General features: G+C 39.4%; 1 protein-coding gene across 1 annotated transcript in view; it reads right to left on the minus strand.

The window, feature by feature from the left end:
- LOC124613049 (voltage-dependent calcium channel subunit alpha-2/delta-3) overlaps positions 1–20,602 on the minus strand; it is a 622,965-nt gene that overhangs the window by 58,698 nt on the left and 543,665 nt on the right. The window contains exons 19-20 of the mRNA XM_047141624.1: positions 16,131–16,244; positions 15,773–16,025 (exon numbers count right to left, since the gene is read on the minus strand). Coding sequence (XP_046997580.1) covers positions 15,773–16,025; positions 16,131–16,244 — 367 coding nt within the window. The remainder of the gene's footprint in view (positions 1–15,772; positions 16,026–16,130; positions 16,245–20,602) is intronic.

Below are 20,602 nucleotides of genomic sequence, written 5' to 3' on the forward strand. Positions count from 1 at the left end.
GGAATTTCAGTCAGACAGAATGTGTGCTTGGATAATTTAAGAGGTTAAGGTGACCACTGGTTCAAGTTCCAGTCTGGCACAAATTTTTACTTGTCACTATTGAATTCATTTCAATGTCCAACTCAGACCGATGTCAGAATATTTCATTTCATCATGTATATGTATGGCCATAGGATCAAGAATGGTGTCTGTTCTTTCAGATATGTTGATGCCAAACATATATAAATAGACACGGCTTGATGGGCATAATATCATTTCAATGTGGATGCACTCTCTTCCTGAACTCTTGGAGCAATCTAGCATGATGTGGCGAGCAATGAGTGTGGCAAACAGAAAGTGCTACATAAGTAGTGTGCAACAAGGTGGGAATTTGAGTCAGACAGAAAGTGTGCTTGGATAGACATGGTGATTCAGGTGACCACTCACATAAAACAAGAAATCTGGCACAAATTTTTATTTGTGACTATTGAATTCATTTCAGTGTCCAACTGAGACCGATGTCAGAATATTTTGTTTCATCATGTATATGTATGACTGTGGGATGAAGAATGGTGTCTATTCTTTCAGATATGTTCAGTCTTTTAGATATGTCAAGTCCCGGATTAGGACAACTTTTCACTTGTCACCATAGAATTAGTTTCAATGCCCAATTGCGGCTTATGTCAGGCTGTTTCATATCATTATGTAACACTTTTTTACTTTTCAACTGGTCCCATATTTTCATCAAAACTTTTCATATAAAAACTTGCAATTGTACCCCATATTAGAAGCAACACTCGGGTGAGCAACTACTTCCATGCAGCCAAATAAGTCATCACAATTCAAATTCTGTAATACATTAATGTCACAACCTATGACATTTGCAAGACACCGTGTGTTCAGTCAGATAGTTTATAACCTGCTGAAAATAATGGTGGCAGTTTTGTATACATTGTGTTTCATGCAAGATTACAACATTATACATTCAATATGCATTTTTTAATCACAGGAACTTTGTGTAGTATGTAAGCAGTTTTTCATCTGAGATTACAAGACATTATGCATACAATCTGCATTTTTAATCACGGGATCTTTGTACACTATATAAGATTCTTATGTATTTGGTCAAACTATGTTATCTTAGATTTGATGGATAGTGGTTTTCTGATGCATATCTCTATGTTGTTCTTGTTGTGGTCTTCAGTCCTGAGACTGGTTTGATGCAGCTCTCCATGCTACTCTATCCTGTGCAAGCTTCTTCATCTCCCAATACGTACTGCAGCCTACATCCTTCTGAATCTGTTTAGTGTATTCATCTCTTGGTCTCCCTCTATGATTATTACCCTCCACGCTGCCCTCCAATACTAAATTTGTGATCCCTTGATGCCTCAGAACATGTCCTACCAACCAATCCCTTCTTCTTGTCAAGTTGTACCACAAACTCCTCTTCTCCCCAATCCTATTCAATACTTCCTCATCAGTTACATGATCTACCCATCCAATCTTCAGCATTCTTCTGTAGCACCGTATTTCGAAAGCTTCTATTCTCTTCTTGTCCAAACTATTTATCATCCATGTTTTACTTCCATACATGGCTACACTCCATACAAATACTTTCAGAAACGACTTCCTGACACTTAAATCTATACTTGATGTTAACAAATTTCTCTTCTTCAGAAATGCTTTTCTTGCCATTGCCAGTCTACACTTTATATCCTCTCTACTTCGATCATCATCAGTTGGTTTGCTCCCCAAATAGCAAAACTCCTTTACTACTTTAATTGTCTCATTTCCTAATCTAATTCCCTCAGCATCACCCGACTAAATTCGACTACATTCCATTATCCTTGTTTTGCTTTTGTTGACGTTCATCTTATACCCTCTGTTCAAGACATTGTCCATTCCGTTCAACTGCTCTTCCAAGTCCTTTGCTGTCTCTGACAGAATTACAATGTCATGGCGAACCTCAAAGTTTTTATTTCTTCTCCATGAATTTCAAGACCTACTCCGAACTTTTCTTTTGTTTCCTTTACTGCTTGCTCAATATACAGATTGAATAGCATCGGGAAGAGGCTACAGCCCTGTCTCACTCCCTTCCCAACCACTGCTTCCCTTTCATGTTCCTCGACTCTTGTAACTGCCATCTGGTTTCTGTACAAATTGTAAATAGCCTTTCGCTCCCTGTATTTTACCCCTGCCACCATTAGAGTTTGAAAGAGAGTATTCCAGTCAACATTGTCAAAAGCTTTCTCTAAGTCTACGAATGCTAGAAATGTAGATTTGCCTTTCCTTAATCTTTCTTCTAAGATAAGGTGTAAGGTGAGTATTGCCTCACGTGTTCCAACATTTCTATGGAATCCAAACTGATCTTCCCCGAGGTCGACTTCTACCAGTTTTTCCATTTGTCTGTAAAGAATTCGCATTAGTATTTTGCAGCTGTGACTTATTAAACTGATAGATCGGTAATTTTCACATCTGTCAACACCTGCTATCTTTGGGATTGGAATTATTATATTCTTCTTGAAGTCTGAGGGTATTTCGCCTGTCTCATACATCTTGCTCACCAGATGGTAGAGTTTTGTCAGGAGTGGCTCTCCCAAGGCCGTCAGTAGTTCTAATGGAATGCTGTCTACTCTCAGGGCCTTGTTTTGACTCAGGTCTTTCAGTGCTCTGTCAAACTCTTCACGCAGTATCGTATCTCCCATTTCATCTTCGTCTACATCCTCTTCCAGTTCCATAACATTGTCCTCAAGTACATCGCCCTTGTATAGACCCTCTATACCGGTATACTCCTTCCACCTTTCTGCTTTCCCTTCTTTGCTTAGAACTGGGTATCGATCTGAGCCCTTGATATTCATACAAGTGGTTCTCTTTTCTCCAAAGGTCTCTTTAATTTTCCTGTAGGCAGTATCTATCTTACCCCTAGTGAGGTAAGCCTCTACATCCTTACATTTGTCCTTTAGCCATGCCTGCTTAGCCATTTTGCACTTCCCGTCAATCTCATTTTTGAGACGTTTGTATTCCTTTTTGCCTGCTTCATTTACTGCATTTTTATATTTTCTCCTTTCATCAATTAATTTTAGTATTTCTTCTGTCACCCAAGGATTTCTACTAGCCCTCGTCTTTTTACCTACTTGATCCTCTACTGCCTTCACCACTTCATTCCTCAAACCTATCCATTCTTCTTCTACTGTATTTCTTTCCCCCATTCCTGTCAATTGTTCCTTTATGCTCTTCCTGAAACTCTCTACAACCTCTGGTTCTTTCAGTTTTCCAGGTCCCATCTCCTCAAATACCCACCTTTTTGCAGTTTCTTCAGTTTTAATCTACAGTTCATAACCAATAGATTGTGGTCAGAGTCCACATCTGCCCCTGGAAATGTCTTACAATTCAAAACCTGGTTCCTAAATCTCTGTCTTACCATTATATAATCTATCTGATACCTTGTAGTATCTCCAGGCTTCTTCCATGTATACAACCTCCTTTTATGATTCTTGAACCAATTGTTAGCTATGATTAAGTTGTCCTCTGTGCAAAATTCTACCAGGGAGCTTCCTCTTTCATGTCTTCCCCCCAATTGATATTCACCTACTACGTTTCCTTCTCTTCCATTTCCTACTATCGAATTCCAGTCACCCATGACAATTAAATTTTCGTCTCCCTTCACTATCTGAATAATTTCTTTTATCTCATCATACATTTCTTCAATTTCTTCATCATCTGCAGAGATAGTAGGCATATAGACTTGTACTACTATTGTAGGTGTGGGCTTTGTGTCTATCTTGGCCACAATAATGCATTCACTATGTTGTTTCTAGTAGCTTACCTGAACTCCTAATTTTTATTCATTATTAATCCTACTCCTGCATTACCCCTATTTGACTTTGTATTTATAACCCTGTATTCACCTGACCAAAAGTCTAGTTCCTCCTGCCACCAAACTTCGCTAATTCCGACTATATCTAACTTAACCTATCCATTTCCCTTTTTAAATTTTCTAATCTACCTGCCCGATTAAGGGATCTGACATTCCACGTTCCGATCCGTAGAATGCCAGTTTTCTTTCTCCTTATAACGACGTCCTCCTGAGTAGTCCCCGCCCGGAGATCTGGATGGGGGACTGTTTTACCTCCAAAATTTTTTACCCAAGAGGATGCCGTCATCATTTATCCATACAGTAAAGCTGCATGCCCTCGGGAAAAATTACGGCCGTAGTTTCCCCTTGCTTTCAGCCGTTCACAGTACCAGCACAGCAAGGCTGTTTTGGTTAATGTTACAAGGCCAGATCAGTCAATCATCCAGGCTGTTGCCCCTGCAACTACTGAAAAGGCTGCTGCCCCTCTTCAGGAACCATACGTTTGTCTGGCCTCTCAACAGATACCCCTCCGTTGAGGTTGCACCTACGGTACAGCTATCTGTGTCACTGAGGCACACAAGCCTCCCCACCAACGGCAAGGTCTATGGTTCATGGGGGGGGGGGGGGGGGCATATTGCTATATGTTTCTAATAAATATTTTACATGCCCATGTAATTTTTTATCTTTGTCATTTAGTTATTGACAATGTCTGGGTGAGCTAGCAATAAGTGGCAGTTGAGCAGTCTGTACCATGACAGTAAGTGGAGGAGACACATTATATATGACTGCAGACATGATGCTTACACATGGGGCTGCATAAATAGAAGTTGATAATTTTGTGTTCTGAATAGTGATTATAATAAACAGAGTTAAAGCCAGTACTTTTGTCATTTCATAATCCAGATTTCACCATATTAATTAATATACAAGGTAAAATAGAAGTAATACCACAACCAATTGATTGTCTGAGGATAAATCAAAGTTCAGCTGGAATTTGCTGAAATTGTTACCAGAAATCATGAAAAATGTCTTACAACTGTTTTGCTTTAATTTACATGCATTCTGTCTGGTGATTCCTTCATCACTGCTTTTCAAACCAATAAATGTCAATAATCATATAAAAAATATGAGTATGTCAGCAGCAATTCTATCAAGGACATAATTAGTGAGAAACATGGGAGGACAGCTGTGACCCTCCCCTTACACAAAAAGAAAAACTTCTTTGCATTCTGAACTCACACCCTGCCCCCACAAAAGAGAAAAACATAATAATTCAGTGTCAGTTTGAAGAAAGACTGAACATTTAATGGACAGTGACTAGTAGCAAATGTACACAGAGCCATTTGCTACGAACTCTCAAAACTATGAGGATTGTCTGTAAAATAAGGTTCCCAATCATTTTTCACAATGAATAACATTTTTATTGGCATTGAATAATACACATGTGGAAAACTTAAACCTTTACCTATTTTTTGACGTAATTGCCATTGAGATTAGTGAATTTTTTCACACTGTGTTTCATTTTCTGTGTGCCTGCACCATAGAACTCTCCCATCATGCCACAAAGATAGCTTAAAACCTCTTTTTTAAACTCCTCACCCCACCCAGGTGTTTCTTCAGTTGACGGAAGTCACTTCAGGCTACGTCTGGGCTGTAGGGCAGGTGTGTAGTAGTATCCCATCCAAATCTGTTGATGGGATTGGCCTTCTGCAAGCATTCTCGGCTCTGATTTGCATACCCTAAATTGCTTGTCAAAATTTTGTCAATGTTGATCTTGCTGACACCAGTGTTTATCTCACAAAGCAGCATCCAGTCTTTCAGCATTGCTTCTTCTACTTTCACAATCATCTCGTCAGAAGCCGATGGCCACCCAGAACACAGTTCGTAATGGAAGTCTGTACATCCATCTTTGGATTCTCTGCACCATTTGTGCACATATTGTACACTCATACATGTTTCTCCACAGACTTCACACAGTTGGGAATGAATGTCCACCAGTGTAGTCTTTGCAGTACACAAAAAGCGAATAATGGACCATAATTGGCACCTGGTGTGATATGCGAGTGGAATCTCCATCTCTAACAGCTGCCAAGCCAAGATTGTGCATCACAGAGAGCTTGGCAGGGTGATAAATGGGAGAAGGAGAACCAAGCTATATGCCAGTGTTGCTGGATTCTGCGTACCAGCATTCCTCATGACTGCAGGACCAGGGGAACCTTATTTTACTGACAACCCTTGTATTTTCTCATTTACTGCAAGTCTGACATGAAGTATGGCCCTACCTCCTCCTTCCTGTCCCCTCCACCTCTAGTGCACGTACCAATTGCACTCTTGAATTACTAGAAATATAGGGTGTCTCGATAAGAATGCACATTTTAAATTTTGCATCACTTTTGTTCTGATCTGTTGGCAACATTTTCAATTGTTAAGTTGTTGTTTAGAGAGATTGTTGTTAGAGAAAATGAATTTATTTACCATTGGACAACGCACTATTATTGGCAAAACTTATTACAAGTACAGGGGAAGTTCTTTAGACTCACTTTGTGAATGGCAGACCTTTTCATTAGGCAAAATGTACCCAATTCATCAACACTTAGATGGGTAATTGAAAAGTTTGAGAAAAGTGATTCACCTACTGATGTTAACACTTCAGAACAATGTCAATATGCAAAATACTGCCACAGTAAATGAGAGTGTAGTCCAAAGTCCCTGAGCCTGACTCACCTTAAATCACATTAATTAAATTTTTGAGGAGCACCAAGCACTTAATTCTGACAAACAATTTTCATTTAAACCCTTATGATGTTCAACTGATACAACAACTAAATTATCAGCTATTTGCAAGCGGTGAACCTACCAATTGCATGTGAGAGAACCAAAATTTGGTTGACTGTTTACAATACTGAAGTATTGTTCCACGTATATTAGCTCAGTACTTAGCCATATCTGTAACTTTTCCTTTAGCAGGTGTTTGAATGTTGTGCAGGTGTGGTTAAATTTAGTGGAGCTAAACTTCTTACTGTTGTTATTTATAGATCCCCAGACTCCGATTTCACAACATTTTTGCTAAAGCTAGAGGAGGTTCTTGGTTCACTTTATAGGAAATACAAAAAGTTAGTTATATGTGGTGACTTCAATATTAATTGTATAAGTGATTGTGCAAGGAAAAGGATGCTGGTAGACCTCCTTAATTCATATAATCTTATGCAAACCGTATTCTTTCCAACGAGAGTGCAAGGGAACAGTAGAACAACCATAGACAATATTTTTGTTCATTCGTCATTATTAGAAGGGCATTCTGTTAGCAAAAAAGTGAATGGCCTTTCAGATCATGATGCACAAATTTTAAGTCTAAAAGATTTTTGTGCTTCAACACATGTTAAATATAGTTACCAACTTTTTAGGAAAGCTGATCCAGTTGCTGTACAGACTTTTGTAAACCTTATCAAGGAACAAGATTGGCAAGATGTTTATAGTGCTGATACAGTAGACGATAAATATAATGCTTTCCTCAAGACTTTTCTCGTGCTCTTTGAAAGTTGCTTTCCGTTAGAACGTTTAAAACAGGGTACTAGCACAAACAGGCAGCCTGGGTGGCTGACTAAAGGGATAAGAATATCTTGTAGAACAAAGTGGCAATTATATCAAAACGTTAGAAACAGTCAAAATCTAAATGCAGCAGCCCATTACAAACAGTATTGTAAGGTGCTTAAAAAAGTTATTAGGAAGGCAAAAAGTATGTGGTATGCAGATAGAATAGCTAAGTCTCAGGATAAAATTAAAACCATATGGTCAGTCGTAAAGGAAGTGGCTGGTCTGCAGAGACAGGTCGAGGATATAGAATCAGTGCGTAGTGGGGATGTCCGTGTTGCTGATAAGTCGCATATATGTACAGTACTTAATAATCACTTTCTGAATATAGCAGGTGAACTAAATAGAAACCTAGTCCCAACAGGGAATCATATAGCGCTCTTAGAAAAAAGTGTTCCGAGACTGTTACCTGAAATGCTCCTCCATGATACTGACAAGAGGGAGATTGAGTTAATAATTAAATCACTAAAGACCAAGAACTCTAATGGATATGACGGGGTATCTAGCAGAATACTGAAGTATTGTTCCACGTATATTAGCTCAGTACTTAGCCATATCTGTAACTTTTCCTTTAGCAGTGGTCGGTTTCCTGACCGATTAAAGTACTCGGTAGTGAAGCCACTTTATAAAAAGGGAGACAGGGATAATGTTGACAATTATAGACCTATTTCTATGCCATCGGTGTTTGCTAAAGTTATCGAGAGGCTTGTATATACAAGGTTACTGCAGCATTTAAATTCACATAATTTGCTGTCAAATGTACAGTTTGGTTTTAGAAATGGCTTAACAACTGAAAATGCTATATTCTCTTTTCTCTGTGAGGTTTTGGACGGATTAAATAAAAGGTTGAGAACGTTAGGTGTTTTCTTTGATTTAACGAAGGCTTTTGACTGTGTTGACCACAAAATATTACTGCAGAAGTTGGAACATTATGGAGTAAGGGGAGTAGCTTACAATTGGTTCGCCTCCTACTTTAAGAACAGAAAGCAGAAGGTAATCCTCCGCAATATTGAGAGTGGTAATGATGTTCAGTCCCAATGGGGCACTGTTAAATGGGGCGTTCCCCAAGGGTCGGTGCTGGGGCCACTGCTGTTCCTTATTTATGTAAATGATATGCCTTCTAGTATTACAGGTGATTCAAAAATATTTCTGTTTGCTGATGACACCACCTTGGTAGTGAAGGATCTTGTGTGTAATATTGAAACATTATCAAATAATGTAGTTCATGAAGTAAGTTCGTGGCTTGTGGAAAATAATTTGATGCTAAATCACAGTAAGACTCAGTTTTTACAGTTTCTAACCCACAATTCAACAAGAACTGACATTTTAATCAGACAGAATGGGCATGTTATAAGCGAGACGGAACAGTTCAAGTTCCTAGGCGTACGGATAGATAGTAAGCTGTTGTGGAAAGCCCATGTTCAGGATCTTGTTCAGAAACTAAATGCCGCTTTATTTACCATTAGAACAGTATCTGAAATAAGTGACATTTCAACACGAAAAGTAGTATACTTCGCATATTTTCATACGCTTATGTCATATGGTATTATTTTTTGGGGTAATTCTTCTGATTCAAAAAGGGTATTTTTGGCTCAAAAACGGGCTGTTCGAGCTATGTATGGTGTAAGTTCGAAAACCTCTTGTCGACCCCTATTCAATAGTCTGGGAATTTTGACATTGCCCTCACAGTATGTATTTTCTTTAATGTCGTTTGTTGTTAGCAATATTAGCTTATTCCCAAGAGTTAGCAGCTTTCACTCAGTTAATACTAGGCAGAAATCAAATCTGCATGTGGAATGCACTTCCTTGACTCTTGTGCAGAAAGGAGTGCAGTATTCTGCTGCATCCATTTTCAATAAGCTACCACAAGAACTCAAAAATCTTAGCAGTAGCCCAAACACTTTTAAGTCTAAACTGAAGAGTTTCCTCATGGCTCACTCCTTCTATTCTGTCGAGGAGCTCCTGGAAGAGATAAAAAATTAAGCAAATTCCAGTGTTACATTCTTGATTTTCTTTATTTAAACTAACGACTTGTTTCATTTTATCTGTTTCTACAATCGTGTTATAATTTCATGTATTGACTCGTTCCATGACCATGGAGACTTCTCCTAAATGTGGTCCCACGGAACAATAAATAAATAAATAAAAAAAAATAAATGAGCAATGTTACCTTTGGTGATAAGGGGCACTTACAGTTTCATGGCTCTATCAAGAAACAAGAATCCTCATGAAACACTTCTGTATGAATGCACAATGAGCCACTGTTTGGAGTGAATTTTGGCCTGGCAGGAGGATTGGGATTTATATTTTTTGGAGAATATTACATGTAATGCAGTGATAGTGAATGGCGTACATTATTGCAAAATCCAAAGTGAGATTCTTTGGACCTAATCGGAGAGTATGGACTGCAAAAACAAGTGGCTCTAGCAAAATACTGTCATATCATGCATGAATCACATGCACTATTGAATGATAAATTTCCAGATCATGTCATCTCTCGCCTTAGAGACCAGAGTTGGCCAGGAAGTCAACTATATAAGTGAACAACCTGCTTATTTCTGAGTTAAAGAACAAAATTGAATGAATCACTGTGGAAATACATTCATAATTGTGTGAAAATGTCTATAAAAATTTTGTACAATGAGTACCTGGCTGATATTTGTCTAATATTGTTACTCACAACAACCAAAACCAAATTGCGTACTGATGTGTTTTAAAAAAATATTTCAACTTTTCAAATAACTAATTTTTTGCTAAAAGTTCAAATTGTGTGTTCCTACTGAAACACTCTTCATACTATTACCATTCATTAAAATAAACAACATGAATTAAGTTCACAACAATAAAAATATTAATGCATACATTAGTCACTGTTGTCCATTTCAGTTTAAGTAACCTCTTGATGAAAATCAATGTCTCCTCAAGCTTATTTACTATTTCTTTATGGATATGGTGCTGTTAAGCCAATGAATAAATTACTCTGGCATTAATATATATACTTTTTGCTTAAAATTTGTTTGAAAGAGCCAATAGAAGCTATTTACAACTACAGACAATGAAAGTTTGATGGCACTAACTGAAAACAGAGTTTTCGACCAGTAACTAATTTGAATTAAATGAAAACATACCTAATGATCGTATGGCATTTATGGCTGGAAGTTCCCACATGGAGAAGTTTGGTAGCCAAGGTGCAAGTCTTTTCAGTTGACATCACATTAGGTGACTGCATGTTGATGATGATGAAATGATGATGAGGATAACACAACACCCAGTCCCCGAGCAGATAAAATCTCCAATCCAGCTGGGGATTGAACCCAGGCCTGCTGCTGGGCAGTCAGGTGCACTGACCATTCAGCCAAGGAGACAGGCACTTGAATTAATATTAAGAAGGTAGTGATGGGCTGTGTCGGCTCTTTCTATGTTCTTTCATATTTCTCTACTGGCGCAATCCGTCTCTGTCTAGTCACTGGGTGGCGCCTTGGTTGCCTGTTAGTTGACCCTTTGGTTATTGTTTCTTGGAGAGGGTTATTGACCATATGGGCAGGCAATCAGTCAGTCACTGTCAGTGAGAGAAAGACAAGAGGCACATGTGATGTATGGTGAGCTGTTCATGGAGCTTATGGGCTGATGGTTGTCTAAGTAGCTGGAGGTCAGTACAGCTGTGTTGGGCAGCAATACTTGGGTCTAATGTTGATGGATTAAGGAGGCATAGCTACTGAGGTGGGTGTCGGAGTGCTGTTCATTTTCTAGTGCCATCTGTTCTGCCCTTTGGGGGTCAGGTACTCGTTACTTGATTCACATATGTGCTCCTTTGTTGAAACTGCTCCCGCTATGCAAGATTGCCTGTTTTTCTCTATGACTTTGTCTCAAGTATTAAATTTACTTTCTTGTGCCTCTGTCTGAAATTATCTGAGTGCCATATTTTATGTGTTTTAAAATTTCCTTTAATTGCAACTTGTTCAATGCCTGCTTATCTCCCCATTCGGGCCTGAAATTAATTGTCATATATTCTAGGCCACTACATGTATTAGTGACCACTGAGGTTGAAACAGTCTTATTGGTATTGGAAGCTGTTGTTTCCCTGACTGATGTAATGACTATAAAATTTCCTGCAGTTGTGTTACGCAAACGGAAGCAGCCCAGTGAATTTGCCTCATTTGAGTAATTAAGTTCCATAACTTTGGTGACATTTTGCCCCTTTCAAAAAAATGAATATTTATTGTTCTAAATACAATTACTATTCTAAGTGTTTGAGTGTTAGTGCTCAAGATTTGCCTGTTATCTTTTAAGTCACTTATGTTAATGTGTTCGAGTAGCTCTGTGATTTCTTCGTTATTCCACTAACTTCTTGTTATATTTTATTGAAAGATTAATTTTGAGTTTCTTGTCTTTTACATTCTATGATTATTTTGCATGAATCAGATGTCTGCTTGTTTGCTCTCGGCTTTCCGAACTGTTCATGGCATTTGGAGGCACTTCCCCAGGGTGTTAGCTGTTACTCACCAGTTCATTGGCTGCGTATATGCGCACATGCGGCATGCCGCTTCCCATCTCACTGTAGCCTCTGAGATGCTGTGGCCTCCTGGCTTGCTTCGGCATCCCTCATAAGCTGAGTTTCTGTCTTGTAGCAACTGCGTGTTAATTGAACCTGAAGTGCCCATTATTCTAAACTTTAATATTGATGTAATGCTCAATTTGTTAAATGATATTTTATTTTTATTCCACATCAGTATCTTGATTATGCCCAAGGGGCTTCTATCATTGATCACATATTGGGTATTTGTGTTGAGAATCATTCCTGTGCTCTTGCATAAAACATTATTACATTACTGGCCTCAGCTAATCAGATACCAGACGTGTGAAGTTTCATATTGCTACACTTCTTGTAAGTTATATACATTAATAACAAGCATCCCCTTTGAGCAGCCAAATGTGAGAATAGTAATCTTTAGCATTATTGCTGTCATTGTTTGCCCAGTGCTAAGTGATGTTTAAGTTATATTTCATTGTACTAATTGCTTGTTAGTCCTTCCTAAATTGGTGCATCTTATTTGTTTGAATTAACTAATTAATCATCATTTGGCTTAACTGAAGAACTTTTGTAGTAATTGCCCGAATGCTTTTCCTTAGTTATTTTATCTAATTTTCTGCTGAAATTTGAGCTGCTGTTGACTTTTTGAATCTGTTGTTGGCATTAATTATTGTCACTCATTGTGTTAATCACAAACAGCTATCATCATTTGTATTTTATTAGTGCTTTTGGTATCTGTGAAATACAAGATTGATGGACTCTTGTAAAGTAACAAATGACTTGATGGCCTGCACCCTTCCCATGCCTGTTTAGTTGTTCCTTTATCCTGGGTAGTCCCCTGACATTTCAAGTGGCTTACTGAAAATTAATGAAGATGGTGGTAAAAATTGGAACAGTACAAGGCTGTAAGGACTGAAAAGTATGGCTCTTAGAAGTATTTCCATTTAAGATACAGAAGTCACTGAATATATTGTCATTTAACTATGATAACCACCACTGACCATTTTTTAAAGGGACAGATATTATGAAATGGCTAACAGAATGGCCACACACTCACCTTTTTCACCAGGTATAGTTTCTTTTTCCTGGAGAATTTTGAAAAGCATACCTTAAAAATTGCTTCTCTTTGCTCATGTTGTTTTTATTATTGTACTGATGATTCCTTTTTGATCTGAATGCATGACAAGAAAACATTTCATCTCTTCACTAATCACAGGACAGCCCACATCTCAGCACACTGTTTACTTTATAAATGGAGAAATAAGAAAAGCTACCCTTCTTAAACATTCTAGATGAGTAGTAGTTAGTTGGCCTACTTGTCCTGTAAATGCATAGTAAATTGACCCAATGGACTTGTATCTTAATGGATACAGTTTCCACCAGCCTGCCCATAATGGAACTGTCCTGAACACTGACACATAGAGCTAAAAGCATATAAGATGATCACCATCTTGGTACCATAAAGAAAAAATCTAACCTCTGTGTTCAGATAATATGCCTATTGGGCAGAAGCAATCAAGACAGATCTCTGCAGAAAATGCATGTCCAACTCCAGTCAAGGAACACAATTGGATGAGTGTACAATATTCCTGCTGTTTCATGGAGCAACATCCAGAAAAATAGGGTGAATTTTAAACAAACACAGGTTAAGACAATCTTTCAGCTGCCACAGAAAATCAAAGAAATGTTGTGCCCTGTGAAGGATAGTCATGCCATCAAAGTCCCAGGTGTTTAACATACACCATTTGAAAGTGGCAGCGGCTAAGTGGAACAGACTGTTTGGACCATTTCTCAGCACTATACCAAACATCATTTATAGAATCCTATAAAACTTTACTGTTGTCAAATACTGCTAAAGAATAAGCAGACTGGATCCTAGCCAACTTTTCAAACTACTGAGACACTATCATTAAAAAGGCTGTGAAAATTAGAATGTGTGCCAACAGCTTTTGTAGATATGCAGGCACCACGCTCAGAAATGTGTGGAAGCATGTGCTTGCCATGAAGAGACTACTTGGGAGTATGTCTAGTATTACACTCCTGGAATGGAAAAAAGAACACATTGACACCGGTGTGTCAGACACACCATACTTGCTCCGGACACTGCGAGAGGGCTGTACAAGCAATGATCACACGCACGGCACAGCGGACACACCAGGAACCGCGGTGTTGGCCGTCGAATGGCGCTAGCTGCGCAGCATTTGTGCACCGCCGCCGTCAGTGTCAGCCAGTTTGCCGTGGCATACGGAGCTCCATCGCAGTCTTTAACACTGGTAGCATGCCGCGACAGCGTGGACGTGAACCGTATGTGCAGTTGACGGACTTTGAGCGAGGGCGTATAGTGGGCATGCGGGAGGCCGGGTGGACGTACCGCCGAATTACTCAACACGTGGGGCGTGAGGTCTCCACAGTACATCGATGTTGTCGCCAGTGGTCGGCGGAAGGTGCACATGCCCATCGACCTGGGACCGGACCGCAGCGACGCACGGATGCACGCCAAGACCGTAGGATCCTACGCAGTGCCGTAGGGGACCGCACCGCCACTTCCCAGCAAATTAGGGACACTGTTACTCCTGGGGTATCGGCGAGGACCATTCGCAACCGTCTCCATGAAGCTGGGCTATGGTCCCGCACACCGTTAGGCCGTCTTCCGCTCATGCCCCAACATCGTGCAGCCCGCCTCCTGTGGTGTCGCGACAGGGGTGAATGGAGGGACGAATGGAGACGTGTCGTCTTCAGCGATGAGAGTCGCTTCTGCCTTGGTGCCAATGATGGTCGTATGTGTGTTTGGCGCCGTGCAGGTGAGCGCCACAATCAGGACTGCATACGACCGAGGCACACAGGGCCAACACCCGGCATCATGGTGTGGGGAGCGATCTCCTACACTGGCCGTACACCACTGGTGATCGTCGAGGGGACACTGAATAGTGCACGGTACATCCAAACCATCATCGAACCCATCGTTCTACCATTCCTAGACCGGCAAGGGAACTTGCTGTTCCAACAAGACAATGCACGTCCGCATGTATCCCGTGCCACCCAACGTGCTCTAGAAGGTGTAAGTCAACTACCCTGGCCAGCAAGATCTCCGGATCTGTCCCCCATTGAGCATGTTTGGGACTGGATGAAGCGTCGTCTCACGCGGTCTGCACGTCCAGCACGAACGCTGGTCCAACTGAGGCGCCAGGTGGAAATGGCATGGCAAGCCGTTCCACAGGACTACATCCAGCATCTCTACGAGCGTCTCCATGGGAGAATAGCAGCCTGCATTGCTGCGAAAGGTGGATATACACTGTACTAGTGCCGACATTGTGCATGCTCTGTTGCCTGTGTCTATGTGCCTGTGGTTCTGTCAGTGTGATCATGTGATGTATCTGACCCCAGGAATGTGTCAATAAAGTTTCCCCTTCCTGGGACAATGAATTCACGGTTTTCTTATTTCAATTTCCAGGAGTGTATATAGGATGACAGAAATAAAGATGCTGCAGATGGCATCATACCAGTGACACAAATTCAACATCTACTCGCAGTGGGCACAACTACGTCATTCACAGCTGTGGGATTCTATTACTTCTTTGCAAGTGAGTTTCTTTCCTGGTGAGTACATTAGTGGATAGTGTCAAAAACTTGAAGTTTTAAAGAGAATCACTGTGACAAGAGTGCCAAAAAAATTTAACGCAGGTTTGTCATTTGTATGCTGGCCACAAATACACGACTAATTGATGTACATATGCTATGTTCCCTTACAGCTTCTCTTTATTATTTTCTTCAGAAACAGACTCAGAATCAGAACAAATAGTTAGTATGTTACTTACTGTTGCTGTAATATTCAGGAAGTGAGCAGCCAATGTGGAATGTTGGAACTGGAGCCCAACCACAGCAGCTGGTGCTTGATGACCTTTTGATTCTACAAAAACTGCGTGTGTTGCTGTTACCAGGGTTTTGGGCACCGAACCAATATCAAATGGAACAGAGAAAACAAAACTTTCTGGTTCTATATTATGTTGGTCAACTGCCCTTTTGTACCAAACTTCATCAATTGCACGACGATTATCTTCACTAAAATGACTGAAATAAAAAAGTAAAAATGAAAGTATATGGGCATTAAGACTCAGTTCAAATGCATCATTTATATCTCACAAATCTTAGATTACCATACTGATCTTAGATTACCGTATTGGCTGACTGCTGTCAGTTGTACTAGGAGGAATATGATCTTGCCAACGTAGTAATCCACTTCGTGTTGCTATGAATGATAATGTCACCCCAAACATTTGGTATCCTTGTCTGTAAAGATGGAAAATGTGTTACAAAACTAATGAGACTGCAATACTGAATGGAAAGAACGTGAGGACAAAGTAACATATTATTTTTAAAATACTTGGAAAGTCTTTCTTTTCTGTACATACAGTACTCTACAAATCTTATACATTTGGCAGGGTTTTGAAAAGAAAGTACATCACAGCTGGAAGCACTGCTTTTGCTTTGGTTAAGTTCTTCACTGAATCTGAAAGGAAACATATGACATTAAAAATTCCTTTAAAAAGAATGCAGGTGACTGATGCCAGATGGGAAGAACCAACTCAAATGTCATATCATTCTATGATGCTCATGTACATGTTCTATGAGTATACTGTTTGCTTCATGAGCTACACCATTTGTTGCCAGTAGCTGCATTTGTTGTTTACCACACTGTAGAAATAAAAAAAAATGACCAGGCCAGATATTGGTGCTGGTATGACAGCCTGAAGTGTAACTGGAATAGGTTAAAATTTCTAAAGGTGATATAATATGTAAAATTAGGAGAAACATGAATTTTCACAACTACAAATATAAAATTCTACGCATTTTCAAAACCAAGAACAATTCACAAATGATATAACAATCCTCTATTACAAGCTGTTCATTAATAATCGATTAATTTCACAAAAATGGCCTGGGATTTTGCAATGAAAACTTTCTCTTGTAAGCTAAAGGAGCAAAAAGAATACAGTGAATAACATACCAGCAGACAGGTACAAATATATATGTATTTGCATATATATGTATATATATTTGCATAAAATGCAAATGCACAAATACCAAGCTTCTTTAATGAATAAGCCGCGCGGGATTAGCCGAGCGGTCTAGGGCGCTGCAGTCATAGACTGTCTGGCTGGTCCTGGCGGAGGTTCGAGTCCTCCCTCGGGCATGGGTATGTGTGTTTGTCCTTAGGATAATTTAGATTAAGTAGTGTGTAGGCTTAGGGACTGATGACCTTAGCAGTTAAGTTCCTTAAGATTTCACACACATTTGAACATTTTTTTAATGAATAAAGACATCAACAGTTTTTCATATGCAACCAAAACTTCCTCTAAGGGAAAAAACATTTTATATTGATTTAGAAACTGCACATGTTAGATAATAGTAACTACATTATTTGATAAAGGTCCACAGTTTTGCAGTGAAAAAAATTTAATTGAAAATACAATATTTAAACACAATGGACATATTCATGAGAGAGGCATCAGTCAACTTATAAACAGCGGTATAACATAATGACATTTCTTCCAAGGCAGGAAACATTTATGTTCCACTAAAAAGTGCAGATCTTAGATAAAGTAACTACATTATTACTGGGTGATGTCAACATTTTTCCACAGAAGAAAACATAAATTTTATTGAAAATACAGAACTCAAGGCAAAGGCATTAGTAAACTTATTGACAGCAGCAGCCCATAATGATAATTAATCTTCAGCACTTGAAACCAGTTGCTTCCCTCTGAAAAGCTACAGGTGGAAAAGAGAAGGTATGATAAAGGAAGAAAGGTTAAAAAATTGTAATACCTCTGCCCAAGTGAAGCTCCAGAAACAGTTTGAACAGATGAATTAACTATAAAGAACAATAATAAAAAAACAAACTATGGAAAGTCCAGGTTGGAAAAACAAAAAGAACAGATCATGTAATTTCTTTTCTGAAGAAGGTTTTGCCCAGAAGCTCAGTGTGTAGTAGTCTTTTTGTTGTGCCTGTCTGCAACTCAATGTGTTATCTTTATGGTGAGTAGCAATCCATTCTTGTCAAAATACTGACAATAATAAAACAGATGCTTAGGCCTACTGAAAACGGGGCAGTTAAGAATAGACTACAAATAAAAAAGATGTTCAGTGAAAACCAGCCACTTTAGTCACCACACATGATTAATTATACTAAAAAGGGGACAGTATGATGAGTGAAAAGATAACATAATAACATTTTATGGAATAACATAAAAGGAATTCCCATAAAACAATGGCAAATCCAGGATGGAATAATGACAATGCTTTGAAAAGGATAGATTTCTACTCACCGTATGTTGGAAATGTTGAGTCAACAGACAAAATGGCTAAAGGGATTTGATTGTACTGCTATCCAAAACATGTAAATAGACAGATAAAAATATCTACTCACCAAGTGGCACACAAAAGGATTTAACTTTCACAAGCTTTTGAAGCCCGTGGCTCCTTCCTCTGGCAGGAGAGTTGAAGGGAAAGGAAAAGGGTGAAGGAAAAGGACTGGAGACATTTAGGGAAAGGGGTGCAGTTTAGAAAATACACCCAAAACCCCAGGTCAGGGGAGACTTGCCCGTCCAGCAAGTCTCTCTTGACCTGGGATTCTGAGTGACTTTTCTGAAGTGTACCCCTTTCCCTAAATGTCTCCAGTCCTTTTCCTTCACCCCTCATTCTTCCCCTTCAACTCTTCAACCAGAAGGAGCCACTGGCTCTGAAAGTTTGTGAAAGTTAAATCCTACTGTGTGTGTGTTCCGCTGCCGCCACTTGGTGAGTATATCTTTTTATCTGTCCGTTCACATTACATTATCAATAATTAATTATTTTCATTGTTATAACTGCAACATGTGGAATACATGATGCTTCTTCCCAGTGGCTACCTTTACTTGGACTGTACAGCCCATCAGTGATTTGAGAACAACAAGAAAAAGCTCAAAAGGTGGGACAAATTTTCTTGGTGGCAAGCAGCAGCAGGCATGCACAGTCAGAGAACAATGGAAGAATAGAGCCAGACACCACAGAGAGACAATAGAGTCATACACAAATAGTGTTTGGTGCTGTGTCACACAGTGGAACAAAAAAGCGAATAAGATTTTATATCTCATGAAGGGCATGGCTGATGATGTCTATCAAGAACTTGTTTTGAGGAGTCATCACAACAGAAGACTTCATCAAGTGGTGTCAGCACAACATGCCAAGGAAAAGAAACAGAAAAGAGCACACCAACAGGTGTTTGACAGACTTCTGAATGTCATACTGATGGCAGTCTTGGATAACCATAAGTATCTCACACTGCTAATATGGCAAATAGAAGAGGGAAATGAGGATTTATGACATACATTATTATCAAACCCAGGTGACTGGATGTAGCAGCATTGAGTATCAATCCCAGCCAAGAGAAGGCAGCACTGCTAATTCAAGAAGCAATTTGTCAATAACTGTCCCCAATCTCTACAAGGTAAACCACCACTGAGGAATAGAGCTGGAAAACCCAGACTTTGGTTGCAGCTCTCAGGCATCATCCAAGGTAGTCAATGATGTAGATATAACTGGCTCCCTCATTAATTAGATTGTGTGACAATGGAGGACAACATGCTGGTATGTTCCCATTGCTGATGGCCTGGCATGCTGTACACTTTTTTAAAGGAAGATGTAGAGGGTTTGATGGCTATTACACTGTAAGATGTTAAACAAGAAGCAATTTGTCAATAACTGTCCCCAATCTCTACAAGGTAAACCAACACTGAGGAATAGAGCTGGAAAACCCAGACTTTGGTTGCAGCTCTCAGGCATCATCCAAGGTAGTCAATGATGTAAATATAACTGGCTCCCTCATTAATTAGATTGTGTGAGAATGGAGGACAACATGCTGGTATGTTTCCATTGCTGATGGCCTGGCATGCTGCACACTTTTTTAAAGGAAGAAATAGAGGGTTTGATGGCTATTACACTGTAAGATGTTAAACAAGAAGCAATTTGTCAATAACTGTCCCCAATCTCTACAAGGTAAACCAACACTGAGTCCCACAGCTCACACTCTTCGAGTTTACTCTCTAACAGGCCACTACCACCAAAATCAGGAAACAAAATCAGCTAACCATGTGTGGCAGTGAGGCAGCCATAAATGAAAATCTTACATAGATGACAGTTGCTAATATATTGGGAAATTTCATTGACATAATCATCAATGATCAATCTGTCCACATGTTAGTCAATTCTGGGTTGTTATATTATGTGATACCAGATACTTTTCATCACCACCAGAATATAATCATGTTTGAGATTCCATGGCTATTGTGCTAAATGTTGCACAGGGAAAATATGTCCAAGCAACAGAGATCTATGTTGTGAGAATATCTAAGAAGGACAGAACCTAGTCCTTTGACTTTGTTGTTTTACCACAATGGACCCATAATGTCACCCTGGGATGGGACTTCTTGCACACCTCACAAGTAGTCACTGTCTGTGAAAGACTGGATCTCCAGATTTACAAAGCTACTCTCAGTACATGCAACCAACAACTGCTTTAGGCAGTTGTCTATGACTGAACACTCACTTATCTCACCATCATAGTTTCGGTGCTTAATTTAACCTCCTTTGCTCCACATAAGGACAAAAAG

Source organism: Schistocerca americana, chromosome 4 (assembly GCF_021461395.2).
Source record: "Schistocerca americana isolate TAMUIC-IGC-003095 chromosome 4, iqSchAmer2.1, whole genome shotgun sequence".
Lineage (NCBI taxonomy): Eukaryota > Metazoa > Arthropoda > Insecta > Orthoptera > Acrididae > Schistocerca > Schistocerca americana.